Genomic DNA, 15437 nt, shown 5'->3' on the forward strand with positions numbered 1-15437 from the left:
CCTTGAATGAGCTCAAATCCACTATGATATACAGTTTAGTTAATTATATAAGATGCTTTCATTTCATTCCAAATTCAACAGTGATGGTGACCGTGAAACTACTACATTGTTTTTAGAAACCCATCTGGTTCAATGATGGCCTTTAGGGAGGAAAATCTGCCACCTTTACCCTGTCTGGGCCTTCATGTGACTCCAGACCCGAAGCAATGTGGCTGGCATTTCCCTCTGATATAGTCAAATCAAATAGTTCCATTCAAGCTGTGGACAATCAATACTGACCATAATATCATATTCTCATTAAAGACTGAAAGAAACTCCAGCGATAGAGAGAGAGGCATGATTTTTATTTCTGCATTTCTGTTCTTAACTCACTTAAAAGTAAGTTGCAGTCACTGGCCTTGGGAAGGCTCCAGATGGTCCTGTTGTTATGACTGTGAAAGGGGGTGGGGAATGACAGGAGGAGGAGGAGGAGGAGATATTCACTGTCGACCTGACAAATAAGAGTGCTTTGAATGAGTTAAGAGTGCTTACACTCACTCGTATACACACACAGTGGAGACTGGAGTCAAAGGCAGCAAACTCCTGTGTATGGAAGTTGAAAATTGATCTTCAAAGAGGTGTATTCTAAGGCACCAAAGCAGTTATTGTATGTCAGAGGTTGCCGGTGGCTGTTGTGGTCTCCAGTTTAGGAGGGTGCACCTTGAGGTGTTGTTTATGGCAATGCTGTTAAGCTAGCATGCCAACCTGTGCCACAGATCTACAGGATGTGAGACACTTGTCACCTGTTCTCTGAGTGAGTGGCTGGCTCCAGGTATTTTAAAAACGCTGACCGACTTTAACCACGAGAGGGCAAGGTAATAATCTTTGAATCGCTTTAAGGAGATTATGCTATTCATTATTCCTGGGCTAATTCAGTGTCTGGGCCGGAGCCAGTACTGGGGATAATGACGAAGCATCTTGACGTAATGTGGATGGTGGAAGAGAAATTTTGAGTTTTAAACTGCGTGAATCGTGTCAAATTGAGAGTGGCCAGAGTGGGATGTGGGACGTACTCACTCAGCAGCCAGTGGATTGAATGCTGCAGACAACATCAACATGACAGGTGAGAGTCTGCAATGATCACCTCCATCAGTGGGGACCGCGTGGGTAAGGTGTTCCTGCCAGCCCTAGTAATCTGTCCACTGAAGCTGGAGCGTGATCTGGTGGGGAGCGTGATCTGGTGGGGAGCATGATCTGGCAGAGTGCTTAATCTGGTAGAGAATGTGAATGAGCAGAGTGTGTGATCTAACTGTGTAATCCAGTGAAGTAAGTGATCGAATGGAATGCTTAATCTAATTAAAATGAGTGGTGAATGAGCAGAGTGCATTATCCTGTGAGGTGTGTGACCTAACATAGTGTGTAACCCAGTGAAGTGATCTAGTAGAGTGTGCAAACAAATAGTGTGTAAGCTAGTGGATTTCTGTGTGTCATTTAGTGGAGAGTGTAATCTAATGGAATGAGGAATCTAGTGAATGTATGTGATTGAGTTGAGTGTGAGATGTAATGTAATATAATATAATGTGTAATCAGGCAGAGTAAGTGATCAAGATAATAAAATGTGAGGCTGGATGAACACAGCAGGCCAAGCAGCATCTCAGGAGCACAAAAGCTGACGTTTCGGGCCCGAAACGTCAGCTTTTGTGCTCCTGAGATGCTGCTTGGCCTGCTGTGTTCATCCAGCCTCCCATTTTATTATCTTGGAATTCTCCAGCATCTGCAGTTCCCATTATCTCAGAGTAAGTGATCATGTAGATTTATGTGATCTAGTGGAACACAGTCTACTGGATTACACAATATTAGATCAAGTGATGTAGTTGACTGTGCAGGCTAGTTGAATGAAATTTCGTGAGGGAATGTGATCTAGTAGGTGTTTGTGAATTGTGCTTTAGCTGAGTGCACCAGCTTAGCGTGATCTAGTGCTGTGCATGGTCGACTGAAGCTTGCAATCCATTGAAGTGAGTGATCTGCTGGATTTAATGGAATATGTGATCCAGCAGAGTGAAATCTGGTGGTAAGTGATCTGTTGGAATAATAATCACCATGGGAATGGCTCAAGGAAGAGGTCAATTCAATGGAAATGTGCAAAAATACTTCTAACTGTTTTCTCTCCATCTTCAGGATGTGCTGATACATGTATGGGGGTGGTAGGATGGGGGGAGGGTGCTAAGCAGGGTGTGTGTGGCTGCAGTGGAAATCAAAGTTTGTCTCTGTTTTACATGGGTACAAAGATTGAGTGAATTTTAAAATAACTCCCATTGTCAAATTTGAAATAATAATTTCGGGTGAAATAGGAGCAGAAAAGACAGGTGAATGTTAGCTGCGCAGACTCCACCATCAGAGCAGAGAAAACTGGGAGATTAGTGATCCCTTTAATATGACCAGACATTTAAAATTGAAGATGGGAACCAAGAACAGGAATAAGTCAAATGTCAGATGTATCATTGTGAAGGAAACAGCTAATGGGTTTAATGGCCTGTGAACTGTTATAAATCTGGAAAGCAGTGAACACATGAGCGCTTATGCTACTGGACAAGTAGCACCTGAGCTAGTAATTCAGACTCTGTACTCACGGTTCAATGACCATGAGTTCAAATCCCACCAGAGTGATTTGAGATTTAGACAAAGGCCCATAAATATGATTGGATTGTCAGTAAAAAATTCAAACTGGTGCACAGTTGTCCTTCTGTGAATGAAACCTGCTATCTGAACCCAGGTCTTGGCTTGTAAGTGAATGAAATTAGCTTTATTGTCACATCTTCAGAAAAGGTTTACAAGGACATTGCTGGGGTTGGAGGGGTTTAAGCGACACGGAGAAGCTGAATAAGCTGGGAATATTTACCCTGGAGTGTCGGAGGCTGAGGGGTGACCTTTACAGAGGTTTATAAAATCATGAGGGGCATGGGGGGTGAGTGACAAAGGTCTTCCCCAGGGTAGATGAGCCCAAAGCTAGAGGGCACAGGTTTGAGGTGGGAGGGGATAGACTTAAGTGACCTGAGAGGTAACTTTTTCACGCAGAGTGCGTATATGGAATGAGCTGCCAGAGGAAGTGGTGGGGGCTGGTACAATGACAACATTTAAAAGGCATCTGGATGGGGACATGAATAGGAAGAGTTTAGAAAAGTTTGTGCCAAATGCTGGCAAATGAGAATAGATTAGGGTATCTGGCAGCGTAGACGAGTTGGACCATAGGGTCTGTTTCTGCTCCTTGCATCTCTATGACTGTGCACTCAAATGAGCACAGTGAAACGTTTACAGTCGCCACATTACAGCACCATCTTAGGTACAAAGATGCCTCAGTACAGATACTTAAGATCAAATTCAGAAACAAAACAAATTGGAAAAGTAAAGAAATACATAGTTCAGCATTATAGGTCATAGCAGTAAATTAGAAAAATTAAAGAAGTAACATGTTCAGAATATCAGTCTGTCTGACCCCATCCATGGTGGCACTTGGCCTTAAGGGAGATCTCCACCACCTCACTGCTGCCTGTGCCAGACCCAGGTAGATGTCGCCCCACATTAGGTGCCATCTCTTCTCACCTGGGCCGAATCCAGTCCCACAGTGACAGGCAGTGGGATGTGACCACACATCCTCAGTGGATTGGTAATATGAATGAGCTAGTAATCCACTGTGTCACTGTACCTACAACACAGAAGCAGTCCATTAAGCCCCGCGAGATCACACTTGCCTTTATGCTCCATGAGAGCTGCTTGCCAATGTGGAGGCAAAGTGCCCATTGAATTCTTTTCCAAAGAAAGATGGCCCCTGTCAGTTGGCAGCTGAAGACACAGCCCCAGCAGTGCTGTGCTTAAAATCAGGGATGTGCGAGAGGTCAGCATTGGAGGAGTGCGGAGATCTTGGATGGTTGTAAGGCTGGAGCAGGTTACTGAGACAGAGGTGAGGCTGTGTATGGATTTGAAAAGGAGAATGAGAATTTTTAAATTAAGTGTTAACCAGACTTCAGGTCGATGTAAGTCAGTGAGCACAGAGTTGTAAAGGGACCCAGCACAAGTTACAAGAACATAGTTTGGAGATTGAAGGCTGGGAGGTGAACTGGGATAGCATTGGGATTGTCAAGTCTAGAGATAACACAAGGCCCGGAGTCATTGATGTACAGCACGGAAACAGACCCTTTGGTCCAATTCATCCATGCCAACCAGATATTCTATATTAATCTAGTTTCATTTGGTGCATATCCCTTCAAACCCTTCTCATTCATATACCCACCCTCTGTGTGGAGAAAGTTGTCCCTTAGGTCCCTCCTAATTCTTTCCTCTCTCACCTTAAACCTATGCCCTCTAGTTTTAGACTCCTTTACCTTGAAGAAAACATGAAGCTTGCTATTGTGGCATTTTTTGAGGTGAATAATAGAGACCAATTCTTCAATGTGTATTGGAGGCTGTGGGTCAGAGCTATGTTCTAGTTCTCTAAGGCCATATTATTATCTTGCTCCAACCCAATTACCCTTTTCAGTGCATTTTAAATTCTTTCATGGCATGTGAACATCATGGGCAAAGCCTGCATTTGTTACCCAACTCTAAGACCATTTCAGAAGCATTTCAACCACCTTGGTGTGGGCCTGAAGTCACATGTAGGCCTGGACTAGCTAAGGATAGATGATGTCCTTCCCTAAAGGGTATAAATGAAGCAGATGGAGAGTTTTACAACAATTCTATATGATGATTTTATGCTCCCTATTACTGAAGTTTGCTTTATATTCCAGATTTATATTATGGTTAATTGAATTCTGTCCTCCAGATGCCATGCTGAGATTTGAACCCACATTCACAGGGCATTAGATTACTCATTCAGTGACATTATCATTGTACCGTTGCATATTCAGATATGAAGCGACCCTTCAGCCTATCCAGTGTACATTTGTGCTAATACTCCATTTGAGCTGCTTGCCATCTATGTTCATCTAAATCCATCATCATTAACCTCTCTCTCACTGGCATGTAATAAATGCAAAATGTAGCAAATGCTGGAAATCTGAAACAAACACAGGAAGTGATGGAGAAACTCAGCATGTCTGGCAGCATCTTTGGAGAGAGAAACAGAGTCAATGTTTCAAGTCCAGTATGACTCTTCTTTGGAATTCAGGAAAGTCCTGTACCCAGTTCTGAGAAGAGCCATATTGGACTTGAAACGTTGACTCTGTTTCTCTCTTCACAGAGGCTGCCAGACATGCTGAGTTTCTCCAATACCTTCTGGCTTTGTTCTCTCATCTGTTTCTCTGGGTCACTTTAAATGCATCCACACCGTTCGCCTCAACCATCCCTGAGGGAGTGGGTTCCACGTTCTTCCCACTGTTCACATTGGAAATGTTTCTGCTAAATTCTCGATTGCATTCCTTGATGATCGTATCCAAAACCTTTAATCATTTCAAAGACCTCTCTTAGCTTACCTTGCAGCCTTTATTCTTAAAGAGAAAAGAATCTGAGCCTTCCCTGAAGTATAGATCCACACCACCTAGAGTCACATAGCATGGAAACAGACCCTTCGATCCAACCAGTCCATGACAACCATGATCTCAAACTAAACTAGTCCCACCTGCCTGCTCCTGGCCCAAATCCCTCCCAATCTTTCCTATTCATGTATTTACCTAAATGTCTTTTAAACATTGTAATTGTGCCTGCATCCACCACTTCCTCAAAGTCCATTCCAAACACTAACCACCCTCTGTGTAAAAGAAAAAATTGCCCCCATGTCTTTTTTAAAATCTCTTCCCTCTCACTACAAAAAGGTGCCCCTAGTCTTGAAATCCCCCACCCTAGGGAAAAGACAACTACCATTTAACCCTATCTATACTCCTTTTTATTATTTCATAAACTGTTATGTCACCTCTCAACCTCCTTTCTTGTAAATCTTAATTACGTTCTACATCTTAGCCCATGCTTTGGCCTGAGACTGTGAAGTGATAGTTTGGTGACATTACCATTATACCACTTTGCGCGAAACATGAGTTTGAGCGCTGGAAGAATAAATCTGTCATTATGCACATCAGCATGTTTCTGTACTTGTCACAGATATCAATGTGGTCGTTAATGGCAAGGCCAGGGAGAGAAATCATAAGCCCCTGTGCTGCTCCTGAACTGGGCGCTCTCTCATACATGCTCCCTGACACAGTAGCCTCACTCCTTGCCCTCAGCACAGTAACACCCCCTCTCCAACTTCAGCATGCTGGCCTTGTGACACCTTTCCAGCCCACATGGAGCACAGCGATTTTCCCCTAAGGTCTTAGTGATAATGGGAAGTGCAGATGCTGGAGAATCCAAGATAACAAAGTGTGGAGCTGGATGATCACAGCAGGCCAAGCAGCATCTCGGGAGCACAAAAGCTGACGTTTCTGGCCTAGACCCTTCATCAGAGTGGGGCGTGGGGAGATGGAACTGGAATAAATAGGGAGAGGGGGAGACGGACCGAAGATGGAGAGAAAAGATGATAGGTAGAGAGGAGAGTATAGGTAGGGAGGGGATAGGTCAGTCCAGGGAAGACAGACAGGTCAAGGAGGTGGGATGAGGTGGTAGGTAGGAAATGGAGGTGCGGCTTGAGGTGGGAGGAAGGGATGGGTGAGAGGAAGAACAGGTTAGGGAGGCAGAGACAGGCTGGGCTGGTTTTCGGATGCAGTGGGTGGAGGGGACGTGCTGGGCTGGTTGTGTGGTGCAGTGGGGGGAGGGGATGAACTGGTCTGGTTTTGGGATGCGGTGGGGGAAGGGGAGATTTTGAAGCTGGTGAAGTCCACATTGATTCCATTGGGCTGCAGGGTTCCCAAGCGGAATATGAGTTGCTGTTCCTGCAACCTTCGGGTGGCATCATTGTGGCACTGCAGGAGGCCCATGATGGGCATGTCGTCTGAGGAATGGGAGGGGGAGTTAAAATCGTTCGCGACTGGGAGGTGCAGTTGTTTGTTGCGAACCGAGTGGAGGTGTTCTGCAAAGCGGTCCCCAAACCTCCGCTTAGTTTCCCCAATGTAGAGGAAGCCACACCGGGTACAATGGATACAATATACCACATTGGCAGATGTACAGATGAACATCTGCTTGATATGGAAGGTCATCTTGGGCCATCCCCCTCTCTGAAGGGTCTATGCCCGAAACGTCAGCTTTTGTGCTCCTGAGATGCTGCTTGGCCTGCTGCGTTCATCCAGCTCCACACTTTGTTATCCCCCTAAGGCCTTAACCTGTTTATTGGGCCCTGAAACACCCACATGTATGAGGTCATGCTTCTTGTGTGGGAGTTTGTGCAATTATGCAATTCCACACCTTTTAAAGCCCACAATGTTTGGTTAAAAAAATGCCTGAATGAATCAATATGTTCATTTATCACCTATATTGTTGTATGAGCTAATGTGACAGAGACAGATGTATTTGAACCCAGTGCCCCCTCTAATCTCTGGTAACAACTAATTGGACAGCCCTGATCTCTTTGAATCTTGTATGAATAACGTGAGGCACTTGATAGAAATTGTGGGAGGGATAACTGAGCAGGAACGTGAGCTCTGCGCAAATGCTTCAAGGTTTTTAGACCACTTTCAGCCCCTTCAGTTTAGTTAGCTATTGAAGAGAATATGACAAAATCACTTAAAAGCTGCATTGCACTTGAAAGGGAAAATTGGTTTGCATGTGGCAGGGTACAGAAGTCAGCCATTCAGCCTGAGCAGTCCGTTTTGGATCCTCCCATCTTAGTTCGTCACAAGCCACCAGCATCACTGAACTAATTCCACAGAGGCCAGTATCCCGTCACCCTTTATTTACATGGGGAGAGTCCGTGACACTGATCCAGCTCCCTCAGCCAGCTGTCAGAGTGAGCAGAATCCCTGACACTCCTATTTATATCTGTCAGCCAGGGCTCCCTGATTAACCTGGTCCAGCCCCAGTCAGGGAATTCACATTCTGAGGTCCCTCTGGCTGACCTTGTTACAATCACCCACTATTCCTTCTCTCACTTGCTAATTGCACTACCCCTTCAATGCATCCATATTCTTCATTTTGCAAGCCCCATATTCTCCCACTCTCTAGGTGAAGAGGGTGCTGCAAATTCCCAATTCAACTTCTTGGGGATTATCTTATACTGATAGACTCCGGCTATACTCTTCCCCACATGAGGAAACCCATCGATCAAAATCTTCTGTCAGTTTGACGACCTCAATTAGTCACCACTGAGCCTCTTCTTTCCCTATGTGAGACATCACACGATACCAGGTTACTGTCCGATATAGCTTTATTTGAAATCACAAGCTTTTGGAATGCAACCCCTTCATCAGGTGCACTCTGAAAGCTTGTGATTTCAAATAAACCTGTTGGACTAAACTCCATGTCATGTGCCTTCTGACTTTGTCCACCCCAGTCTGACACCAACTCCTCCACATCATTTCCCGGAGTAAAAAGGGACCCAGCCTTATGTGTGGATCTACATCTTACCTGATTACCTTCATAGCTTTCTCACCAGTGCCTCACCATGTTTCCTAAGTTACTGTTTTTGGCTGTGCTCCTTCTGGGAACTTTAATAAAGGCACATGAAATGGCAGCCTGTGCTTCAGATTTGCATCTTTTGAGAGTCTGTAGCAGCTTGTCTCCAACAGGAGGCAGCCAACAGTCAAGCGAGCGCTTGGATGATTGAAGGATAGATAGCTTGCTGGCTCTTGGGTTTTTCTGTTTTGAGTTGATGCTACAAGTTATTACCAACAGATGGTGCAATTGCTACACTTCAGGAAGTGATTGGATCATTCATGCACACTGCCCACCAATCCCCTCCCCAAGCTTGGTGCACTTTGCTATTAGTTTAAACTGGTGTCTTAGATTTCTCATATGTATATAAAAATACAGTGAAAAGGATTTTTCATGTGTTATTCGTAAAGTGTCGCCACGTTCCAGTGCCATCTTGAAACACTGAATATAGTGCAAAGATTTTACTGCAGTAGAGTTTATCTTACTCTTTTCTTCATGTTCCTCCTCTGCTGCTTGACATCAGGCAGAGTCTGAAACGGGCTCATGCGTCTTGGTTACCAGTTTCCATCACCATCACTCTCTCAACTTCTGTGTCAAAGCTGTAGCCATGGCCCTGGGATGTGTGGGTTCCATCCCTCTTGCTTCCCATCCAGCACTCCTCCAGGCACTGTTGCTGCCTGTCCCTTTCACCAATGCTCCCGTTCCTTCAGGCGCCTGGGCCTAGCTGCAAGTCTGGGCTAGGGGAGTCAGCATGGGACATGCTACTCAGTCACCAGGACACCCTGGGCTGGAATGGAGCTATGTCTGGCTTGTCCTTGTATTGCTGCTGCTGCGGGTGGCCTCCCCCTTCACCCACCACTCTCCAGGCTCTGAATCTATTTAAATAGCAGCTCTGTGCTTTGTGTTGTAGCGTACATAAGAGCATATCCATGCAAGACTTTACCCCAGCAAGCTCGCCCTTCTAATATACCCCCAATCTGTCCCCTGCATTCTATCCTCTGTAAATTTGGCACATCCAGCACTTAGAACCATACATGCACAGCATGGAAACAGACCCTTTGGTCCAACTCATCCATGCTGACCAGATATCCTAAATTAATCTCGTCCCCATTTGCCACATTCTTCTAAACCCTTCCTATTCATGTACCCATCCAAATGCTTATTAATTGTACCAGCCTCCACCACTTCCTCTGGCAGCTTGTTCCTCACACTTACCACCCTCTGTGTGGAAACATTCCCCATTTAGTCTCTCTTAAATCTTTCCCCTTTCACCTTAAATCTGTGCCCCCTAGTTTTGGACTCCCCTGCACTGGGGAAAAGACCTTGGCTATTCACCTTATCCACACCCCTCAAGTTGCCCATCCCTAATGCCCCCAAAATTTGCAGCTTGTTACCTCTTTTCAGCGGCCAGGAGTCTGTGGATCTGGAGTCACATGTATATCAGAGTAGGTAAGGGCAACAGATTTTCTTTTCGAAAGGGCATTAGTGAACCAGAGTGGGTTTTATTTTACAATGACCTGATTGTCGCCATTATTGAGACCAGCTTTTTTTTTTCAGACTGATGAAGTAAATTCCAACTTAGTTGCTGTTGAGTTATTTCAGGCTAAGCCACCTCTGTTTGCAATCCTTTGACAGGAAGGAAAGACAGCAAGACGTTTCAGAATGTATGTGTGACATAGGAGTGTGCTCTATTAGCATTGTACATTTTGTCTACTTGAGGCTAATGTACATTCATGTACCAGCAGAGGGTGTCTGCCTGTGAACAGCATTTGGTGTTAATGCCAGCTGTGTTCTTCTCCTCTCTGCATCCCCCATAATTACAGAGAAATGTAATTTCTAGGAGAAGTTTGCTGACAGGGAATTTTTTGTACTAAGTGTCTGCTCTTGTGACATGCATGGCCCATGCTACACTGTGCTCTGTGTAAGGTTTCCTGTGATGGCGTGAGACGTGGATTAGTGGGTAGCACTCTTGATTCTGAATTTGAAGGTTGAAGAGCTATTCCAAGACACACAAAATCTGTACTGTTGCTCCACTAACAATAAACCTAATTCTAAAAAACTAGCATACTGAGAGAGAACTACACTCTGAGGCTGTGTTAAACTAAGGCCTTGTCAGTTCTCTCTAGTGGATGCAACCGAGCCTAAGGATATCAATTTGAAAAATAGATCTGCTGACGTTAGAGTTTTTACAACATGTAAGGAGGCAATTCAGTCCACGTTCACACTGGTCATCAAACTTCCATCTATTCTAATCCCATTTTGCAGCACTTTATCCTATAGAGGGGAGGTGATGGCCTAGTGGTGTTATCACTGGACTGTTAATCTAAAGATGCAGGTAATGTTCTAGAGACCTAGGTTTGAATCCTGGCATGGAAGATGGTTGAATTTGAATTCAATAAAAATCTGGAATTAAGAGTCTAATGATAATCATGAAATGATTGTTGGAAAAACCCACTTGGTTTGTTAATGCCCTTGAGGAAGGAACCTGCCATCCTTACCTGGGCTGGCCTACATGTGACACTCAGACCCACAGTAGTGTATAGTTGACTCTTAACTGCCCTCTGAGCAATTAGGGGTGGGCAATAAATTATGGTCAAGCCAGTGACACCCACATCCCATGAATGAAGAAAAAAAGCTTTGTATGTTAGTGTGGTTCAAGAGCTCCTCTGAACAGTTTTTAATGTAGATGGAATTTAACCAACATCATTAAAAGCTTCTTCAAAACTCTGTCTTCTGAAGAAGAGCCACTGGACTCAGAATGTTAACTCTGCTTTCTCTCTCCACAGATGCTGCGAGACCTGCTGAGCTTCTCCAGCAATTTCTGTTTTTGTTTCAGATTTCTAGCACCGCAGTTCATTGTTTTATCACTATAAGCCTATCTGGTTGTTTGTAGGAGTTTACATCAATTGGCTGGTACAATTTGTGACAATGACAACACCTCAAGGGTAATTTGTTGGAAGTGAAGCACTTCAGCATGGAAGGTGCCACATGAATGAGGCTGCAAACCCATGTCCCGCCCCTAGTGAGGCTTTAAACTGCGAATGTGAGGGGTAATGTCTTTCTGCTTTGACCTCTTCTCTCCGCAGATGACAGTGTTTCGGCCACGAGTAGCATGGATGTGGACGACCGCATCTCGTACCTTGAGCAGCGGATGCAGCTGCAGGATGACGAGATTCAGGTTCTGAAAGCAGCGCTTGCCGATGTGGTCCGACGGTTAGCCCACGCAGAGGAGCAGCACACCTTGCTGAACAAAAGAGCACCCAGCAGAGGTATGTCAATGGCACTGTTGCCGTCCCACTCACTCCTTAAGTGTTGGCTCAGCCTGAGCGAGAGAGGAGAACAGCCGGCTCCTACCTGTCACATGCCAGCCTAGACAGACTGACTTGATCATGCCTGAGTAATTCCGGTTACTACACCCAACAAAGGATATTTTGCCTCTGGATAGAATGCAGCAGTGTTGTGTTTTTTTTATATTCATCGCTGGCTGATTTGCGCTGCATTTATTGTCCGTCCCTAGTTGCCCCTTGAGAAGGTGGGGGTGAGTTGCCTTCTTGAACCACTGCAGCCTACCTGCTGTGAGTTGACCCACAATGCCCGTAGGGATGGAATTGCAGCATTTTGACCCAGCAACACTGAAGGAATGGTGATATATTTCCAAGCCGGGATGGTGAGTGAGAGGAAATTGCATGGGGTGGTGTTCTGTAGATTTACCAGAATGATACTGTATTGTTTTGAATATTGCATTGTTCACTTTGTCCACTTGAGGCCACCAGCAGAGAGTGTCTGTCAACAAGATAATCTCACCTGTTTCTGTTTCAAGAATTTCACAGATAATTTAACACGCGGTGTCCAGCTATGAGAAGAGATTTCACAAACATTGTCATGATGTTTGGAAGGTTAAAGGGGGGATTTGATCAAGGGTTTCAAGATATTGAAGGGAGCTGATGGGGTCGATAGAGGAAAAACTTCTTCTGCTGACTGGGAACTCTTGAACTCGGTAAAGTGTAAAGCCTAGAGCCCGGCTTTCATGAGTAAAATTTGAAAACATTTCTTCATGCACAGGGTAGGTGAAGTTTGCAACTCCAATGGAAATTGATTCTCATTCAAATTGTGCCAATGTAGCGTGGCATTTCCTGTTATCTCATGGGGAATTCAACTCTCAATCAATATCCTTAGAAAACAAAATCATAGAATCTTTACATTGTAGAAGCAGGCCATTCAGCCCATCAGGTCTCCACCAAAACCTGAAAGCATTCCACCCAGACCCACCCCTGTAACCCATCCTGCACATCTTTGGACTGTGGGAGGAAACCAGAACAATCGGAGGAAACCCACACAGACCCAAGGAGAAAATGCAAACTCCACACAGACAGTCGCCCAGGGGTGGAATTGAATGCTGAGTCAGCAGTGCCAACCACTGAGCTACCCTACCGTCCCCTGAGATGATCTGGTCAATGATGCATTAGTCTTTGTGGGATTTTGCTCTGTACCTACACTACAACTCCCTTTAAAAGTGGTTAATTAGCATCACTCATTGAGGACAGATGATGAAACTCAAAATTGCCTCCAGCGTCCCAGGTTTTCCCTGGGCTATCTTGAGGGAAAGGGTCAGATGGCAAAAGACCTCATTTGGGACGCTAGGCTCCTGGTCCACAGGGCTGTAGTGTTACCAGCCTTTCTGTATTGCCAGAGCCTTGGACAATGAGCTGTAATTCCTAAGAACAGGCACTGCAATATCAGAAATAATGGATTCTCCAGCATCTGCAGTTCCCAAGATAACAAAGTGTGGAGCTGGATGAACACAGCAGGCCAAGCAGCATCTCAGGAGCACAAAAGCTGATGTTTCGGGCCCAGACCCTTCATCAGAGAGGGGGATGGGGAGAGGGAACTGGAATAAATAGGGAGAGAGGGGGAGGCGGACTGAAATGGAGAGAAAAGAAGATAGGTAGAGTGGAGAGTATAGGTGGGTAGGTAGGGAGGGGATAGGTCCCCTGTCCGAGGAAGATGGACAGGTCGAGGAGGCGGGATGAGGTGGTAGGTAGGAAATGGAGGTGCGGCTTGAGGTGGGAGGAGGGATGGGTGAGAGGAAGAACAGGTTAGGGAGGCAGAGACAGGCTGGGCTGGTTGTGTGGTGCAGTGGGGGGAGGGGAAGAACTGGGCTGGTTTTGGGATGCGGTGGGGGAAGGGGAGATTTTGAAGCTGGTGAAGTCCACATTGATACCATTGGGCTGCAGGGTTCCCAAGCGGAATAGGAGTTGCTGTTCCTGCAACCTTCGGGTGGCATCATTGTGGCACTGCAGGAGGCCCAGGATGGACATGTCGTCTGAGGAATGGGAGGGGGAGTTAAAATGGTTCGCGACTGGGAGGTGCAGTTGTTTGTTGCGAACCGAGTGGAGGTGTTCTGCAAAGCGGTCCCCAAGCCTCCGCTTGGTTTTCCCAATGTAGAGGAAGTCACACCGGGTGCAATGGATACAATATACCACATTGTGCATCACAAAACCAGCCCAATTCGTCCCCTCCCCCCACTGCATCCCAAAACCAGCCCAGCCTGTCTCTGCTTCCCTAACCTGTTCTTCCTCTCACCCATCCCTTCCTCCCACCTCAAGCCGCACCTCCATTTCCTACCTACCACCTCATCCCACCTTTTTGACCTGTCCATCTTCCCTGGACTGACCTATCCCCTCCCTACCTACCCACCTATACTTTCCTCTCCACCTATCTTCTTTTCTCTCCATCTTCGGTCCGCCTCCCCCTCTCTCCCTATTTATTCCAGTTCCCTTACCCCATCCCCCTCTCTGATGAAGGGTCTAGGCCCGAAATGTCAGCTTTTGTGCTCCTGAGATGCTGCTTGGCCCCCTGCAATATCAGAGTCTTTTCTCAGGCCAAAGTACCTAACGTAGACTCTACACTGTGCCTCAATCAGTTGTGTCGGGTGGGGTACATCGTCAGCATAGAAACATAGAGAATAGGAGCAGAAAGTAGGCCATTGAGCCCTTCAGACCTGGTCCTCCATTCATCATAGCTGATCATACAACTCGGTTCCCTCTTCCTGCTTTCTCCCCATACCCTTTGATCCTTTCAACACCAAGAGCTAGATCTAACTGCTCCTTGAAAGCATTTAATGTTTTGGCCTCATACATGCACGGCTGTTCCTAGGCTCCTAAATTAAACTCAGTACTCTGAGCTTTATCATGCAAATGCATAGCAGGAGAGCAGAGGAAGTACTTCAGGGGTGTACCCGATGCCACCTCCAGGGAAGTGCAACATCCTCACCAACCCGTGGCAATCCTGAGCCCAAGACCAGACGAAATGAAGCGGAAGAATCAGCAAAGCTGCCAACCCCATCAGGCATTTCCACTGGGGCCCAGGTAGAGGCCAAATACAAACAGCAGAAGGAGTGCGTAAAATCCGGATCTTCCCATCCATCATCCACCTCAGACACCACCTGCTTCAACTGTGGCAGGCAGTGTACATCCAGAATTGGATTGCTGTAATCACTTCAGGACCCACAACACAAGTGAAAGGAACTTATCCTCAGTCATGAAAACATAGACAGGAGCAGGAGGAAGCCATTCGATCCTTTGAGCCAGCTCTGCCATTCTTCATGATCATGGCTGATCGTCCAATTCAATAGCCCAATCCTACTTTCTTCCTATAAGCTTTGATTCCATTTTCCCTGAGTGCTATGTCTAGAATACATTCGATGTTTTAGCATCAACTGCTTCCTGTGATAATAAATTCCATAGGATCTCCCCTGTTTGGGTGAAGAAATGTCTTCTCATCTCTGTCCTAAATGGTCTTTACTGCCTGCTACACCTCCATGCTTACCTTCAGCAACTGGTACACAAGGATACCCAGAACTTGCTGCACACTCCCCTGTCCCAATCTACAGCCATCAGGTAGTAATCTGCCACCTTGTTTTTGCTTCTGAAGTGAATAACTTCACA

General features: G+C 45.8%; 2 protein-coding genes across 4 annotated transcripts in view; one reads left to right on the forward strand and one right to left on the reverse strand.

The window, feature by feature from the left end:
- LOC125447744 (meiosis initiator protein-like) overlaps positions 1–15437 on the reverse strand; it is a 182120-nt gene that overhangs the window by 124506 nt on the left and 42177 nt on the right. The gene's annotated exons all lie outside the window — the stretch shown is intronic.
- Positions 1–15437, forward strand: part of eml2 (EMAP like 2) — a 123447-nt gene that overhangs the window by 18356 nt on the left and 89654 nt on the right. For 2 of the 3 annotated variants that reach the window (XR_009443036.1, XM_048522412.2), the window contains exon 2: positions 11577–11759. Coding sequence is in view for 2 of the 3 variants with exons in the window: in XM_048522412.2 (XP_048378369.1) it covers positions 11577–11759 (183 nt within the window). In the remaining variant the exon portion in view is untranslated. Of the gene's footprint in view, positions 1–568; positions 1103–11576; positions 11760–15437 lie in introns of those variants that run through there. The other variant, XM_048522413.2, reaches the window with a different exon arrangement.

The sequence above is a fragment of the Stegostoma tigrinum genome, chromosome 39 (assembly GCF_030684315.1).
Source record: "Stegostoma tigrinum isolate sSteTig4 chromosome 39, sSteTig4.hap1, whole genome shotgun sequence".
In the NCBI taxonomy this organism is placed as follows: Eukaryota; Metazoa; Chordata; class Chondrichthyes; order Orectolobiformes; family Stegostomatidae; genus Stegostoma; species Stegostoma tigrinum.